The sequence below is a fragment of the Halyomorpha halys genome, unplaced genomic scaffold (assembly GCF_000696795.3).
Source record: "Halyomorpha halys isolate HHAL.00 unplaced genomic scaffold, Hhal_1.1 Scaffold755.1, whole genome shotgun sequence".
In the NCBI taxonomy this organism is placed as follows: domain Eukaryota; kingdom Metazoa; phylum Arthropoda; class Insecta; order Hemiptera; family Pentatomidae; genus Halyomorpha; species Halyomorpha halys.
In genome coordinates, this window is record NW_027108003.1 from 663,294 (window position 1) to 682,374 (window position 19,081).

At 32.9% G+C, this 19,081-nt stretch overlaps 2 protein-coding genes across 4 annotated transcripts in view; both read right to left on the reverse strand.

The window, feature by feature from the left end:
* The window catches only part of LOC106685905 (triokinase/FMN cyclase), a 13,602-nt gene extending 4,728 nt beyond the window's left edge, over positions 1–8,874 (reverse strand). For 2 of the 3 annotated variants that reach the window (XM_014428894.2, XM_014428891.2), the window contains exons 1-5: positions 8,694–8,874; positions 6,287–6,394; positions 3,862–4,860; positions 3,058–3,317; positions 2,408–2,538 (exon numbers count right to left, since the gene is read on the reverse strand). In XM_014428894.2, the coding sequence (XP_014284380.1) occupies positions 2,408–2,538; positions 3,058–3,317; positions 3,862–4,860; positions 6,287–6,394; positions 8,694–8,707 (1,512 nt within the window). In that variant the 5' untranslated portion in view covers positions 8,708–8,874. Of the gene's footprint in view, positions 1–2,407; positions 2,539–3,057; positions 3,318–3,861; positions 4,861–6,286; positions 6,395–8,233; positions 8,651–8,693 lie in introns of those variants that run through there. The other variant, XM_014428893.2, reaches the window with a different exon arrangement.
* A 562-nt stretch (positions 8,875–9,436) lies between these two features.
* Positions 9,437–19,081, reverse strand: part of LOC106685916 (uncharacterized) — a gene marked incomplete at its 5' end in the record, with an annotated part of 22,974 nt that continues 13,329 nt past the window's right edge. The window contains 7 exon segments of the mRNA XM_014428919.3: positions 9,437–12,101; positions 12,823–12,913; positions 13,404–13,551; positions 14,343–14,409; positions 15,645–15,899; positions 16,105–16,911; positions 18,295–18,540. Of these exon segments, the coding sequence (XP_014284405.3) occupies positions 12,024–12,101; positions 12,823–12,913; positions 13,404–13,551; positions 14,343–14,409; positions 15,645–15,899; positions 16,105–16,911; positions 18,295–18,540 (1,692 nt within the window).

The window sequence follows — 19,081 nt, forward strand, 5'->3', positions numbered from 1 at the left end:
ATATACTATATATACTATATGCATGAAATAAAAAACAAAATTAATAATTCTTCGGACTAATACAAAATAAAAATTCTTTTTAAAATTGAAAATAAAAAAATATACACGATAATGGTATTATTTATGCCTTTGTAGCATAAATAACACGCTAATATAAAATTAAACTATAACGGATAAATTCTGATACATCTGAGTACGAATTTAATTATAAAAATATCTTGGCGGCAACACCCTGAAACTGCTTTATTTTAGATATCGAGTTTGACTGTTATAAAGACTTGCTTCCAACACCAAAATAATTTATTTTATAGAGTAGAATAAAGGAAAAATACAAACATTACGAAATATCCGTTTTTTTATCGAATAAATTTTTAAAATCTTTAAATTTCAAAGTAGACTGGCCTTTCATTTTTTTTTTAACAACACAAATGAATTATCAAATATAATTTGATTTAGCACGCTAGAAAATGTATGTTTTAAAAATATAATTTTTTTTTTTTTTTCAGTTTCAAGGGAATTTAAAGTTCAAACCACAATATATAACAGTTTGAAATTATGAAGAAGATGGTCAGGGGTGCGATACAAATAGAACAAAAATAATTAATAACTATTTATTTTCCGACGTTTCGCCCCACTTTGCACAGCTTCATCAGGGATGTTTAAGTAAATAAAGAGCTTTCGAGACATTATTATTAAAAGATTAAATTAATTTCTCTTAATGATAAAGCTCTTTGCTTCAAAAGCCCTGATGAAGCTCTGCATAGTGGGGCGAAACGTCGGAAAAATAAATAGTTGTTTACAATTTTTGTTCTCTTTTGACCTCACCCCTGACCATCCTCTTCATAATTTGAAATTATATGGTCAACTATTTATATATATTAAATTACAGTTTGGTTTCAATTATTTGTATGTCTCTTCACTTTATCCGATTTGAAGTTCTTAGACTTGTTAGTAAGCTCTTCATTCCGTTCATATAAACAGTATTGGCATTATTTTTGAATATTATTATAAACAGATTTACACATTAAAATTTGAGATTGAAAACTATGAATTTTCTGAATATTTGACCTCTTAGTTAAACCCTACAGTATAGCTTCAGTATCTTTTAGTATAATCATATAGGTAATATAATAGCCAAATTAGTTCTTTTTGTAATGGTATACAGCCATTACTAGATAATTTTTTAACCATATTTTTTTTATATCGCTATCATTTTATATTCGGTTGTGGCAGCGAATTTTCCCACATTTTGAAGGAGTGTGGTGGAGTAGAGGAATGCCTCAGAGAAGTGGAGTGGGGCTGGTTAGGTAATGGGAGTCCTCTAGTTTTTAGTAGTCAACAAGCCGTAAACGGCTAAGTGGAAGGCATCTATGCTCACCATTACACAACCACGTTTTGTCAAATGATTGTTCCGACTGACTCACAATGAACGTCCCTTATAAAGCCAAACGATCTTGTTATGGGTTGCCAATCTCCATTAAACGGGTAACACAAGAAGAAGAAGGGGGAATGCTCCAAGTGTGAGAACGCCTCAAAACCATGAGGCTGTATGTGTGTCTATCTGAAGGGGCCTCTACATGTTGGCCGAGCCATGGCCAACTCAGACATGCGCGAGCATGTGGATGGGTAGCTTGTAGGAGTTGGCCTAAGCTCGTTGCCGATCCGTTGAGTGTCGGTTTTTTGGACACAGATCAAAGGGGTTCGTGAGAGCGCTTGTGTAGCATCTCCACCATTGTTCTTTGTCTAGTTGCAACCAAGAGCTGTTAAGAGCTTAAAGGTGTTTGTTGGTACTTTTTATAATAATTTTTATATTTAATCTTATTTATTTATGTTTAATTTCCTTTCATTTTCTTTTTTTGTAATAAAAATAATATAATCCCAGTCCAATGGCTGAAACCACTTGTACGTCCGCCATGTTTGCCTCTCTGAATAACACTGACATGTGGATGGTCCGCTCTTTGTTTATATAGCATTTGTACAAGCCTCCGATCCGTGGCGAGCGGCCAACATGTGGATCCGCCTTAACAATAACCAAGGCGCTCGGAAACACGCAGCAGCTCTCGTAAGGTCGGATCGCACATTTCGATGTATTCTCTATTTGGACCTAAAATTGCATCCATACAAGATTGGCAACCGATAAAGATCGTTTTTCGGCCGATTTTTGCTAGTTAATCGAAAGCTGCTTGATACACGATGACAGAACGGTTGGTTATTTGACAAAAACGTTGTCACGATAAACCCAAGTTGCACTCCCGTGTACCCTATGCTGGCTCTACTAAAAACTAGAGGGCACTCACTACCAAAAGAGTTCCTCCCAACACCTCTTAGACATTCCTGTTCTTCCCCCCCACCTCACTCCTTCAAAATGAGGGATGTTTCGATACCATAAATATACAAAGGAACTCACCTGACCCAGTGTAACAGCAAATAAAGAGAACATCAATCCGTCAACATTTTTAAAATAACTTTCAAAGCATTCACCAATCTTCGTAAAGAGCATGTATGGATATTGTGAAAACAACGGATTTTCTTTCAAACCTGTGGACAGTAAATATTTGTTTGTGTTAAAAACAATTATATCTGGTTTGTTTTTTGATAGTGAAATATGATTCAACCTACATTGAGAGTGATATAAATTTTTCAACTAGACATAATTGACAATTAAGCCTAAAAAAATAAGAAATTTCAGGGGTTTGCAAGTTGGTACCTGGTTGGTCTTGTTCGACAGATTTTGACCAAGTCACTGTACATCAACTAATGCTTCTTAGAAATAAACGATTAAAGGTATAAGGGGGGATCTAGCGGAGGGCGGAAGTGGCAGCTCACGCCGATGCAAGAGTTATAACTTGCGCAACTGTTTTAGCAGCGTTAAATGGTGTTTTGGAAATTAAATAAAAAAAAAAATAGAATTAAAATTATGTATAGGATATGATAAATAGAATTACTAATTTTAATTAAGAAATAGCCCAACTTTTTTCAGTTGTTACCTTTTAATATATCTATAAAAAACAATAAGAGCTAATGCAAAATGTTATTTTGAACCAATAAATAACTCACATTCCAATAGAAAGTTGCCGATATTGCACATGGTAGTCCCATATTCACCCTTAGGATCGTTAGTGTTGAGGTAGTTTTCCGAGTTAGTGAAGTTAGTGACAGCACACTCGACTGCTATCCTCACCATATTGGCCTGAGAGGCGTTGAAGCAGATGCCACGAGATTCCGATAGGGGCGGGGGCATGCTGAGCCTGTACTTGCGAACATAACCGTTGCCGGCGACCAGCCACCCTGTACAAGAGGTGTACCGATCCAGCCATCTGTCCGCAACAAATAATATAAGTTTTTATTATTCGTAGTAGAAGCAAACATGAAAAACACTTGCTTACATCTAATTCGAGAAATAACGAAACATAAAGTCTAAAAATATGAATAACGGATCTCAAAACAAGACCAAAAAATCTCTAAGAAGCTATGTTTATGAACATAAGATATGTTTGTTAACACGTGAAAGGTATAGAGAGAATACCTGACGTCCATATTTTTAAAAAAACGTTAATACATTGAAAACGTATAAATAAAATACAGTAAAGCATACATATTACTAATAATAACGTGGAATGTTGTTACGGATTATAAGATCACACCTTTTACTACAAGTGAATACTTATAGATTATTATCTATAAGTATTCACTTGTACACTTGTAGGGGAAGGGAAAAAGTCTTCAGTAGTCAAATACATTTATTGCAACCTTCTTCAATTTTCTGTAACGGGAAAACAACTTAATGAATGGGTCCATCTTGGATAGATCTTGTTGCTAGTAATTTCTGTAAATGAGTATAAAAAACATGTTTGAACTAACCTTAATATATCCCCACCTCCCTCCGGTAATATGGTCACAGAAAAGCCAGCCGCTACCGAAGAAACAAGATTTCCGGCATAGATACGAGAACAAACGTAGCCGTTGTTGTTAAACCTCGTAACCATTTCCACGCTTACCGTTTGAGCCAAGCTCGAATCCGCTAAGTAAGTATTGATCAATACGACCAACTCGGTTCCGGGGTCGTAGCCGACTGAGTACTTCCTTCTAGGATCCAACAAGGTAGAGAACACTTCTTTCATCACTTCTGATTTAGAAGCATTTTCCATTTCGAATCCCATTCTACCGTTTAAATCAGTTCCAAAATGGAATTTTTTTCCAAAATGGCAGGATATTGTCGCAAAAAACATGGAGTTCAATCTATCAGTTATAACTGGGAGGGTACACTTTTCTTCCGACATTGCTCCGGCGAGTTTGTAGCAAATGGCAATTCCCGCAAGGCAAGACCTCTCATCTTCTTTGTAGTCTTCATAGGCGTTGTCCCCAAAGAGGATGCTGTTCATTATGATCCCTTTCCTGTGAGCTCTAGCGATGGCCAAGCCCCAGTTGATCTTGTCGTCGTAGTTGTTGGGAATGATGGCGAGAATTCCGCGGTCGGCCGTTTTGTTGAGCTTCCTGATGGCATTGTAGATAACCCTGGGCTTGGGTGAGCCGTAGGTCCCGAGGATCATACACGTCAGCATCCCCCGGCCCACGAAGTTCCCGCAAAGCCCAACTGTGCTTGAAATTATCCTCACACGGTCCGTCATGCGTTGAAATTCTTCTCGAAATATAATCTTGTCCCTTGCAACGCAGCTCACTTTCGGGGTAGCCATGCTAAATCCGAAGAAAGCATCATCCATATTCTTACCTATATCACATAATTTGATATTTCTTGTACTAGGATCTGGAATATCCGCTCTTAAAACGGGTAGATCTGCGGGGAAGCATGGCGTAGATAGTTGAAGCAAGGCACGCTTCTTGTACACGCTTAGGAAATTCCTGTAAAAAAAATAATAATAATTTTTAAACAAGATTGAGATTTCGTATTAGTTTTTCCCTTTTACTATTAGTCATTAAGTTAGAGCTGAAATTATATGTAGCAGTTATGATCACGTTGTTGTATTGTTTCAAAAAGAAATATATTATTTTATAATCAAATACAAAACTGCTATTAAAGTGTGCAAAGGCCATGTTCAATCAAAACTTATTTACAAAAATCCATAAAACCAAGACGGACTGTATTTTGGGAACAATATCAACCTCTTGGGAAACTGTGACTTTGTGAACTATATCATATCCCTCCCCTCCCTACATCACTATAAACCACATTACAGAAGATACACAGCATTATCAGGAGGGATATTTGTGAATGAAGCATAAAAGAAGAGGATTGGTTGCAAATGGAAGAGTTATTGAAAAATCTGGGATTTAAGGTCTTCATGTATGGATGGAAAAAAACCGTTTCGTGGAGAGTGCGTGTAGCGAATGAATGCTTTTTAAAAACCGGCCAAAAGAAGCCACCACAGGAGGAACATGGATCTAAATAAGGATAGTAGTCCATTAAGTGAAGGTATGTGCACAATCTCTTTACTAGGGCCGGTTGGCTTTACATGGGCTTGAAAGATCCCTTCATACCATTTTCGAGAAGTAATTATTACTGTCGACTGTGTGGAAGATGGGACTGAGGACACTACCTTGACGAATACCAGCGGACTGAAAGAAGAGGGATGAGTAGGAACCATTGTGGTTTACTTGGAATAATCTGTCAGTGAGAAAGGAACGGATGATGAGAAAGTATGTAGGAAGTAGGAATTTATGGAGTTTGTAATGCTGCCCCGAGTGCAAGACTCGATCCAAAGCCTGTCCTACATCGGAAAAGATTCCCGTACAGAACATTACGCGCTCCAAAGAAGACGAAACGATGCCCACCACACGATGACATTGCTAAATAATGGAGTGGGATATTTGGTATTCAAGCTGATGATCTGAGATTATATGATTGGAATCAAGGATAGGGTATAGGCGTTTCAAAGTGAGTAAGACGGTAGGAAGATGGAATTGCACGGATTATTGCGGTTTTGTGGTTTGGCTGTTATTTTGACAATAGATAATTTATATAAATACATTTAAATAAATAAATGTCTGCAAACTTTCGACTTTTTAAATGGCAATATTGTCCTATAAACATGTTACCTACGTTGTTTATATAAATCTTAAGAAAGCTTCGACGATAAAATATCATCGAGAATGTTAAGTGTTATTATTTATTTATTTTTCCTGAGATTTTTATTTAACAATATTTTTGTAGGCAGGAATTTTTTATCAATGAATATAAATACCAATAAAATTATGTTAATTTTTAAAGAAGGTGGAAACGTTTAAAATAAGAATTCTTAAAGTAAATTAACTAATTTTTTATGCTTACTGATGGGAACTGGTGCTGAAAGCCTTGATAGCGCTGTAGAGCAATGACTTTTCATCGGTAACTGATAACTGATCTTCCATGTAAGAACTTTTCTCGTTTTTGCCTTTGCTAAAAAATAAATAATAATAAAAAAAATCGCTATAATGAATTAAATATACGAAAATATATTTAACTACATTATCATTGTGGAATTATTCAGTCAAAAATGATCTTAAAGAATAAATCTGGTCATGGAAAAAATAGTAAACATTTACAAAACGCTTGTCATCCTGTAACTCCCACCTACTAGTTTATAAACAAGCCTCATAAACTCTGTAAAATGATTTACACAAATTTCGAACAAAAAAGTAAAACTAAAAGCTGAAAGAGAAAAGATTGATAACAAAAAGAAGACAAAGAAGAAAAGATATATATACTTATGATATAACAATATGTTCCAAATTATCTGCCTCTGCTTGTCGTTCACTATCTCATCCACTTCTACCTTTAGTCAAACTATCATCTTCCTCTGGCGTCCACTCCCCCTGCAAATGGAATATACAGGATCGGAAGTAATCAACGGCCCATACTATCCACAACAATTCCCTCTCCAGGGCATTTTATCGCGCTTTGCCATCCGTAAGACGTCTACTCGCATATGCTACCAGATTACCTATCCTTTCCCTCTCCTGGAACAACACCGTACCTAGCGCGTAATTACTTCCGTCAGTCGTAATTGTGAGTGGAAAAACGGGAAAAGCTAGCACTGGCCGAATTCTCCGGACATACTGTATTACCATTACGTTGTATATAGTCTATAACCACTCAATATTTTTCTGTGATTTCTCCTGGTGGACTCTTTTTCTACACCACTATTATACTCTGTGCTTTTAGACTTTCAAATTCTTGTTATTTCACAGCTCGACAGTAGACGAATAACTAACAGAGAGCTGTTACCGCCCTGGAAGAATCTAAAACGTATAACTATAGAACTTGCTACTCCGTACAAGATTATGGGCGGATACCTACCCAACAGAGTGAGGATGACCATCCTGCGGAGATATAAGGCGCATACCCCTTGAAATTCACCGATCTTAGTAGTTATTAGACTCTGCACCGCGTCCGATCTGCCTGTTAATACCTTCCTGTCCATCTAGCCTAATGTTTTCAAATGGGTATTTTGTATATGCTTATTAAAAAATATACACATTTTTAATGCATTTAGTTGGTATTAGTAATAAGAAAAATAATGAAAGACCAAGAGGCAATTTTATACGGAATGAAACATATAAATTACAATATTATACAGTATTTACAATCTTTGAAATTCGTCAAATACAATTTTTTTTTTTTAAATTTACTTTTCAGATGTGCCATTAAGTCAAACAAAGATATGCTTGTGGAAAAAAAATAGATCACAACTTCGGTTTAATGATTTCCTTATTACAAAATTGATGCGTGCATTGTCGAGTATTTTAAAATTAGACAACTCTTACTGAAGATGAAGTTTATTAATTGTATTATTAAAGTGTCATTCTGTTTAGATCAATATTTGTTTTAGATACGTTGAGTAATGATCTATCATTTGTTTTTAAAATCAATACATGGGACAATGAGGTTTCATAGAACCTCCTAGCATCGATTAGTAACCGTGTTCCTTCCGCGGGTGGCCAATATTTAGATTCGCCATTACACTAGCATATCTCGATGGCGTTTAAAACTTGGATTAGTTTACTAGGCAGAGTTTGGAAGACAGTGTGAATTTCTCCTTCAGGGTAATCTTTTCCTGGAGAGGAGAGTAATAAGGAGGCAGAGAGTAATAAAACAAATCGTGAATCTGTACATTCTAGTGCTATTTTAGGAAATTTATATATACTTATATTTCATTCTGCCTTCGATGGATCTGTTTTCCTTCCTAACTTTGTCTTCCTTTCGTCAAGACTTACGGCTGGTGCCTGTAGAACTTACATTTCCATTCGTGACTGCAGGCTTCAACCTTCCAGAGCTGTTTCCATCTTTTGATGACTCACGGTTAGTACCCGCAAGGCTCATCCTGTCCATTCATTTCCTAACTCGCCACATAACCTGTATGAACACGCATTGTCGAAGGCTTCTGGTATAACCATTTCATCTAATCTAACTGTAAACACCTCGACAATGCTATACTTCGTTTAATCCTTTTTAATAAATTATTCTTTTAACCATGAATAGTTTAAATATATTGCGCTTCAATGCTCATAGAAAGCAGATAATGGCTATCACATCATATATTACTTTAGGCGATGAATTTATCGCGTCATTGAAGATTGTTGTTGAAAAAACTTTGTCAATGTTATTATATAGTCTAACAATCTTATGATATACTTCGTCCAAACTAAGAATAATACGCGAGCACATATGGAGTCAATAAAGGATTTGAGGTACTCACTATAAGATCTCCATGATGTTTCTTCAAGTTGGTTTACTTTTTTTTTAATTTGAATAAATTAAATCGGATTTCTCATTGACTTAACTGGGTTAATATCGTTGTATTCTTAAAAAATAAATAAAAAAAGACTTTAAACACTAAAGTACAATTTCGTTTATTTAAAAGGTTATAATAAATTCGTTTGCTATCTAGGTAAAATGTACATATGACAGATGCGAGCGATATTGAAAAATGATCGAGAATTACTTGTTACTTTCTATAAATTATATGAATTCGTTGGACAACGATTAATAGAACATGATTTTATACTTTCCAGATCTCAAAAAAAAATTCTTTAAGAGTGGGTTCCTTTTAGGATTAAGTACTTCTGATCCACAATACTTCTAAAACACGAAATGATGATGAAAATGATAATTTATTTTATGAGATTAATGTTCAGGTCCTCCGTTTTCTATTTTCTTTCACCCCAACCAGTAAACATTTAAATATGGGAAGGAGATTAGTTTTCAATTGCAAAAAAACCCTTGCCCCAACAACTACAATAGCTTAAATTTTTTAGTATTAAGAGGTTGTACTCTTAATACAAAAAAAAAAATATAAATTTGTCAAGTATGTTCTTCATGAAAGCAAACAAAAGACATTTTTTTTATGGTTTCTTCAATAAATTAATAGTATAGGCTTATAAAAAAAAACTCAATTTTATTTATATATATAAAAAAAATTATTTATTTTACATGTACATATACAAAAACTGCCCAGTAAACAGTTTAGGCCAGATAAATATCTCAAATAAATGACTAGTTTGATTTCGTTACACAAACTAAAAAAAAACATAACTAATAATCAAATTGTTATTTAAGAATATATTTAAATTATACTTTTTGACGATTCATTCAATTCAATGATATTGAAGTATAAAAGTAAAACAGTATGCTTAGTCTAATACCACAAATATCATTCTATCTATCTCTATCTATATATATATATTTATGTATATATACAAAATGGAAGAACTCACACTCATTTATACAACATAATAGGTAAAAGTGAGGAGGGCTCACATTTTATTAAAATATTTATTTAATTGCTTAATAACTAGTGATATATGAAAAATCTACAATATAAAAAAAAATGATATATTTGTGCCTAAAAATTATAAAAAATAGGGATATTATCCAACTAAATCAGCTAGTTTATAATTAAGTCTCTGATGGACAGTACTTAATCCGTACTTCCATCTTCTGATGGACAGTACTTCCATCTTCACAAAATAGGATTGGATTTTAAAATGAAGATATTGGCAGTTTTTGGCAACGTAATTATTGTAAATAAAACATGCATAAATAATCAAAATTAAAGTATAATGCAATGAGGTTCAAATTGGCTTATCACAGTTAGTAATTGCTATTTGAAGGTATTAAATTAATTCAAATCATAACCACATTTTTCATAATTCATCAAAGACCAAAACAGGAACAAGAAAATTCTAAAGAACTCAGCAGAACACATTTCATATTGTCTTTTCTATATTCAGGCAAATAAGTCAAAACTGCCAAATCAAGAGTTTGAGTAAATAATAAGTTACAAGCCAACTATGACCATCGCTGAAACATCAAAATGTTTAGGTTAAGAATTAAAAGTGTTAATAATAGACTGCTGTAAAAGAAAAAGATTCAAGAAGGATTTATTAAAAAAAATTAATCACCCCATCTGCCATTTAAATCAATTTTTATAGTTGAGCAAATTCTGGCACGGATGATGATTTGAATTAATAAAACATAAATACACAGAGGCGAAAACAGTGGACGCTCAAAACTTTTTTAACCCAGGAAATCTCCAAACCGGTATTCAGGGTAAGTGCACTAGATATTGAGGTTGATTAAAGCTGAGGGTTCAGCTTACAACTGCCGTAATTTTTAAACACTTGGTTCACTGTTTGTTGCGCACTCATCTTATATTTAGAGAACTTAACCTATTTTCTAGATTTAATTCTATTTCTAAGTTGCTTTACTTGACCTTTGAAATCAATTATAAAATATTCTGAATATATAAACTATTTTTTTTATTAGAGGGAGGATAAAATAATAAAGAGTGTCCACATTTTTTCATACCTTACTTGATTTTGGATACAACCTTGCCAAAATGAAATAAGAAAACTATGCCCATTAGAAAAAAAAAATTTTTTTTTCACGATCTAGCCAATGATTACTAATGAAAAAAAGATTTCAATTACAGTACAGTCTTTTTATCTGGTTTCTCCAACAATACATTTCCAAATGAAGTTTGCAACAGTAGAAAACAATTTTACGATTACTTTTGAGTAAAAAGTTATTATAATTAACATTCATTAAAACATATCTAACCATCATACGGCACAATACACTTTTTATTTGGATGGTTGTTACACAATTTGCACAATTACTACTGATGTAGTGCAAGGAGGAAAGCTTGAATTAATCAAATTACTTTGTTTATAATTAACCTTCATTCATTTTGATTTTATCAATATTTTGACAAATAAGCAAGTAATACAGCGGCTGCTTAAAAAGTACCTTTCACAACCTCAACCATATTAAGTGATTACTTCTAGCATAATTGACTTATTACTTACTAACAAAATCCAAAAATCATTAAAATATTTACCATTCTTTTGTAAACGACTTATATTGTTATTATAATTTATTCTCATAATTCTGGTATTCGTTATTTACAGGTAAATATATTTCATAAAGAAAACAAAATTTAACTTAATTAAAATAGAACTAATCCTCTTGGTACAATACTAAATAAATAATGACATTAATTTTTTTAATTTATAATAGAAAATGTTAGTGAAAAACCAATACAAACAGTGTCATCGAGATAATAGCTTTCATTATGGGTAAGCAGCACAGAGCAGAAATCAGGTTTTAAATAAGTTAATAATAAAAGCTCGTATAACCACTTTATATCTATAATATAAAATATTTTTTATTTACATAACTGTAAAAATTACAACTTTTTTTTCTTATTTTCATCGGATTTATTTAATAAATAATAGTACACTATATTAAATACACCTTTACAAGTGACAATCATACACATTCTACTAGATGTACTCATTAAAACAAATTACAAGGGGGAATTCCATTATGGCACACATAGCTAATAAAAATAGTAATAACAAAATATTTACAAAAATAAATTACACATTTCCACCTCTGACAATGACAGGACCAAGTGATGGCAATCATAATTTCTGACTGCTTGATGAACTACTCTAAAAACTAACTAGAACAAAAAAAATCATTCCAGCTGAACTATTTACAGCAACAAAGGAGCACGACTCGATTAGTTACCGGGAGAGCTGCTCATGTACCCTGGCGATGGTGACTCACATTTTTCTGGCACGGTTGTGATACTTTTTAACTGAAACATCAACAAAACATTTCATTATAAAAACCTTTTAAAATTTAATTTTCTCAACTACTAAGCAATAACATAAAGCTATATTATTTTCATAAATAAATACAATAAATTTGTACAATTAAACATTATCATTTAATCACAACTAAATCATAGACAAATATTTTATATTACATTAAATGTCCTCCTAATAGACATTTAAGAGTCACCGCAAAGAGATGAAACATCTTAGAAGTGTAGCTGTCCAGAACCAAGAGAAATATAGTAAGGATTGATAGAATAAGAGAGGATTTAGGAGTGAAACCATAACTGAGGTTTTAGAGAAGAAGTAAATAAGGTTCGACCGTGTGTGCAGATTCAAAGGAATTGTGCACCATGCTAGTTCCTTAAAGCTAGTCCAAGGATGTTGAGGATGGACTGTATGGTGCAATTAGGAGATATGAGAGAAAATGACTGGATTCCATTAAGGCATTTGCTAGAGAACTGATAATTGGCATGCTTGGATCAAAGTAGCTCCATACTTAGAAACACAAAAGTGGAAGGAAAAATAAATTTTATGAGTATAAAAAATATTTAAAAAACAAAAAAGCAGTTTTTCATTGTATACCAATTTTAAAATCATCAGATATAGTTATTTAACCCATTGGAATGGTTTAAAATCTTAGGAGACAATTTTTAATAAAGAAAAATATTTTGAATACCAAAAGGAAACAGAAGGTCTTACTTTTATATCACTCTCAAGAATGTAGCGATCGATCTTGTGGTATTCCTTACCACTCCTAGGTCGTAAAGTTGTGGCAGCAATGCGACCCAATCTGAAAAAATACAGTAATTCTAGTTGAAACAACAGAAAAAGTATTTCTCCTTTAATAAATTTCATTCAAGAAATAATATAATAAATAAAATGTCTAAATAATATATTTGTATGACCAATGATTATTAATATAGTCTATCAATATCGATTGATAGTATAGTGTATGATGTTAATATGTATTAAAAACAAATACATATTTTTTATGCGAATAGTAGGTAGAACACAAAAAACATAACCTGTACCACTACAACATTGAAAGGTCAGGAGTTTTGTACTTTGTAAGGAAGTATTGTTTCTTGAGCAACAGTTGTGCAAGGAGGTGATTTGTTCATGATCACACACAACTATCAGATTTTCCCTCCAGTTATATGTAGCCTATATATAGAGGCTGGGTATGCCCCAGGAGGGCTCCCGAACTCAGTGTTGACTCAACGCTACAGTAACAGAATAAATAATGATAGTATGTAATGAGTTAATATTCTCAAGGTTACCTCAAACTGTCAGGCGTATCTGAAGAACTGTGTGATGATAGAGAAAGAGTTTCAATATAATCTGACATGTCTGAAGTACCACTAGAAGTGCTTCTTGAATCAGTATAGGGGACAACAATAGCACCATCACCCCCAGGGCTGCAATATTCTGAAAAATAACAAATACTTTATGTAATATTTAAAATCAGAATTTAGTATTATAAAGCGGGTGATCAATATTTGAATTAATTATAGCAAGAATTCCAGTTAAAAATAGATAAAATTTTTAATAAATTGAACAGAAAATATCAATTTTAATTGAGATCATTGATTTACATCTTTTAAATATAAAAACAATATCAATATGTGAGATTTGATTATTACAAACAATATTTTTTATAAATAATTCATTAACTGGGATATTTAGCTTCTTAACTTGCTCAATCCAATTTTTTCACAAAATATTTTTTATTTTTATATTTCCACAAGTTATCAATCCATTACTGCAACACCTATCAAAGCAGTACTGACCAGAAGCACCTCAATATAATACAAAAATGGGTTCAAATTCATTGAGGCTGTTTTGAAATCAATAACCTCATGTAGTAAAACACCATTTTTTTTTTTTTTTTCAAATTTCTAATCTTTTCAACTTAAAAAAAATATGAGACAGTAGTCTTGATGACTGTTGATGATTGTTGTTTTGTACTCTAATGAAGCCATCAAGAGAAGATTTTTTGTTTTCTTTTTTACTGATTGAGGTTATCTCAAAGAAATAAGAACAATTTTTGAAATGTTTGATTGAGACACCATATTTTGTAAACAAAACAAATGTTTTCACAGCCTAACCAGGTTAGGTAATATATAAAAACAATTTCTCCAGAAAGAAACATGATATTTGTAGTAATGCATTTAATTTTCACTTAAAAGTTATTCGAAGAAAATTTCTTTAATAGTCACCTTTAGGCTCTCTTTTGCCATGACAGATGGGTATTTCAGCTTCGGCTGAGGATGACTTGGCAGGGACCTAAAAAATAAAAATTTAAATAATGATGCTGTTTAAAAACAAAATATGATGATCTTAAAATTATTTGTATGAAAAAAAAATAGATAATGAGAAATATTATCTCAATTCAAAATTAATGCTATGAAATTGCCATAAATTCAGAGAGCTGACGAAATGTACTGTGAAGCAATTTGTTAAACCACTTTACTTTGGGAGCATGATAGCATGGGAGCGCCCAGTTAAGAACGTTGTGGATTTCATTCCCACTGGGAACAATTAATATTTATTTTTCTATGATCCCAAAAATTGAATCTTGATACTCCCACCTTGGTCCACTTGTCGGACTAGTTCCCAATTTCAATCTCATGGCAACATTACAATTTCTGCTATCAAGGCATTACTATAAGTAGTATAATTAATACAATTCACAAAAAAGTTATAATATTTTATTAATAAAAATTCAATTTACACAACAATATTTTATATACTTTTGAAAGTAAAAAAATATAAATTTTTGTGTTAAAGAAAATTTAAAATTGGAAGAAGATAGTTGACTATATGAAGCAGATTATAGGAAGATAGTTTGAGTGGTGGTCAATAAAGGTCTCAAAATAATTAAAGAAAACTATTTATTGTTAAATTTTAAAATGGTAAAATAAAACTATTTTGATAGCTTTATTGACCGCCACCCGGACTATCTTCCTACAATAAAAATTTAAAATTGATAAAAGAAACCATATTTTTCAACTTCCTGTAGGTAGACTACTTAATTTGTTTTGTTTTTTCATAATATAGGGAGTTAATATTTCACAAGCTCTCACGTATTAAATGTTTTAAAACAAATTTTAATGTTGTTTTTATGTCACAGTGAAATTACAGTTGTGGAGTAACTAATGAACTAAACTAAAATGTCAGATTTGGACTCATTTATTTGATAAGCCGCTCAACGATAATCACAGAGGTGAATATTATTCCCAATATAATAGAATCTGACTGAATAAACTACTCAACTAATCTTTTTCTGGTTAGACATAGGTAATAATTAGATTCTGGATTACTCATCACTTGAAAAATTACTAACCTAGTATAAACTAGGCCTAACCCCCTTTAACCAAAATTATTTAAAAACTGGCCACCTATGAAATAAGTTAAGCTTTTTCCAAGATGGTACCGAGTATATACATATCCTAGTATGAAAGGTACTAAGATATGGGTAACTATATAAAAATTTTAATTTAGAAACAGTTTTATCTCACCTTGATTTTGTGAAACTGAAAACTGAGCTGGCTTAATGGATCTGAAGATTTGCTTCTTCTCGGCAGGCTCGAATGAAGACAGGGTGTCTCCTGGGCAAGCCGTAGACGTCTGCAGGACAGAGCAGTAGTCAGGGGTAACTCGAACTCTCCAAAGTCCTCTCTCTGTTTCAGTGACCCAGTAGACACTCCAGAGTCAGCAGAACTTGAGCTGTCTCTGTTGCCAGGCTTGCAAGGCACAGAACAAGATCTTCTTACCTAAGAAAAGTAATGAGAATAGATTTTGGGATACTATGTACCAAAATGAAATAAAATTTAAAAAATGTGTGTTTGAAATCAGAAACCTCTGTCAATCAAGATTTATAATAAAGCCAGTAATTAAAGAAGTTTCAGAAATATAACTGTTGAATTAAAATATCTTTAAAGCTACTTAGATGTAAGTTTTCTAACATTAAATACTAACCTGTACAACTGTTTCTTGTAATACTGGAACAGGAGGCTCTTCAGTCCTGGAAGGTTGCGATGGAGGTGGAGGAAGTTCCTTTGAGCAAAGTGTGACATCGTCTTCTTCACCCCTGCTGGAATCTGCAGAGCTGGAACGCTTACGCTGCATAAGAGGGGCTCGCCTCGTTAGGTATGGAGAAGAGTTAGCAGACTGTGGGTGGTTGAGACCAAGCATAGCTGAGCCAGGAACTCTCATGTCTGAATCCGACCTCCTGTTGCAGCGATCGCTCAATGAAGGGATACTTGAGGCTCGGTCTGAGAGTCCTCTGCTCAGTCGAGACTTGATGATATCACTCTTAGAACTGGGATGCATTGGGAGATAACCAGGAAATTTGACACCAGGTTTGGTGGATGGTTCCATCATGAGATAATCAGAATTCTCCTCACAAGCATGGCCACATTTGCTACAGAACTTTACACCATTCTTATCAGTATTAAAAGAAGGAATTTCCTTGTTTAAACCAGCTTTCTGCAGAACATCCCTCGCGTTCTCATAATATTCTAATGAATGGGCAAAATCTAGATTCTCATAGTTGACATTCTCCTCAGCTTTACATTCCTTCTCGGTTGGATCAATATTGACATAATTAGAATTGTTTTCTGAATTAGCAGTCTCATTCTCAGTCTCATCTACAGTTTCAATTTTGTTATCCTTTGTTTCTAAATTTCTATATTTGACCTTTTTTGATTTGTCAACAGTTGCGTAAATTGCAAGTTCCCCAGATTTATTCATAACAGGCATTTTCCCTTCTCCACTTAGTTTCACCTGAAAACAGAACATAATACAAATTTTTAATAACTCAAAATAATATTAGATCAAAATTAATAATTGAATATACATATCGTCAGTGTTTGGTAAAATAAATACTTAGAATAAACTGAATATTATTGGATTTTGGCCAATTTACAAGAATATTCACAATACTGATTAGTTTAACTACGTGAAACCCAATTAGGATTTGTTCCAGGTTCTCAAAAATATAAAAATATTACACTTTTTTCATCCAGAGAAGTAGGCTCAAGATAACATCTTCATGCTAAAAGCATCACAAAAAAAAGTTTGAGAAAGAGATACAAATACAGCAAAAGGACCTTAAGTAACATCTAATTCTTTTCATAGAAAATAAATATGGGGTCCTTTGATGGAAAAATATTTTCCAGGCAATCTTATTATAGCTATTAAATAAGTTATCAAGAAGTGAAAGCAGTTGTGATACAGGGAATCTGTCTCTTCCTTGTCTTCTAAGTACAACAGGGACTTCTTTTCCCTATTTATGCATGAAATCCAATAAACTAGTAAGTGCTGTACTGCCTCGACAGTCATTAGGAAATGGAATGTGAGGAAGGATAAAGCAGATATTCAGCTGAATAATGGGGAGGTACTTAAAGTTACCTACCTGGGGAGAGTCATTAGTAATATGGGAAAGATTAACCGATACATAGCTAACATGATATTTAAAGACAGCTAGGTCAATTACCTTATCTGCAACAGCATACTGGGACAAAGAGACGTTATTAGGGAAACTAAAAAACACTTTTATAAGGACCTCCCAAGGAAGCAAAAGCTAGGGGAAAACCTAGTGTCAAATGTTGAAGTGAAATTCCAACAGACAGCAGTTGGAAAAGTCAGAGGTGGCTATATCAGGAATCAATGGATAAGATAGGAGCTGGAAGTAGTGAAACTTGCCTGAAAACTAACAGTTAAGATCATGTTTGTTGAATAGAGCATGAGAAAGAACAACAGAAAGCCATCCCAGAATTTCCTGGCAGGTGTATATACAGTCGATAGGAGGGAGATATGCAAAACCCTTCAAGAAATGTGTTTGGGACTGAGATGCATGGCATCATTGGAGTGAGATTTCTCAACACTAGAGTTGGCATGATGAGTAAGACAAAGAAGAAGAAGTGAAGTACAAAATACCAAGAATATTGATGAAAATATTTATACATTAGCATTAAATTGTTTTTAATCCTATTAAATATCTAATAAATTGAAAAACTAATGATAAATATACAGTTAGGATGCAAGACAATAATGATATATTGTGAATTATGACTTTTAGTACATAAAAAAAAAATAAAATGAAAAATAATTAGATCAAAGATGAAAGTGAATCAATTATAAATTATACATTATACAATTGATTACCTTGTGTAAATGGACAGAAGTATTTTCGATTCCATTTCCCCGACGGCAATACGGCAAGGAGATCCACGCAGAAGGCCAACACAGTATCCTACAAGGGCATTGTTGCCATGGTTCATCAAGTACTACCTTAGTTTGGCAAGCACAAAGAGGGCGATCATATTCTGCAAGTTCAGTTTTTACTGATCTAGGTGTGTCGTAATATTCTTCAGCGGGGCGCTGTTGATTTCTATCTGGGCCTTTTTCTTCCTAAAATTAAGCATATTGTTGAGAAATAAAGTGAAATCAATTTCCTCAATTTATATATTTTTTCTAAATATTAATCAATCTCCATCAACATTGAGATGAACTTTTAATGAACCAATTTCACAATTATTGTGTAGTGATGAGGGTTCTACATCAAATAATTTATTTAAATCTTTAGAACCAGATTCAGGTCTGTATGATGTATTTTGTTTCATCATTTCAAATTTATGATATAGCATTAATGTAATATACTCCAAGTTTTGTAAACATAATACATTTAATTATGAAAACTAAAGATAACCACTCTTTACTTACATTTATAATTAAACTTGTAGTAGAAATAAGTTAAAAAATAAGCGTTTTTGCCATAGTATAACTTATAAATAAACTATTTAATAGCTGTTTCTATTAACTATTATTGTACAGTTTATTATAAGGCTATAATAAATACATAGTACATGTATTTATAAGGTGAAAATATTTTTTGCAAGGTACAGTGTTGTGATTTGAATTTCCTTAATATATATGTGTATGTATATGTATG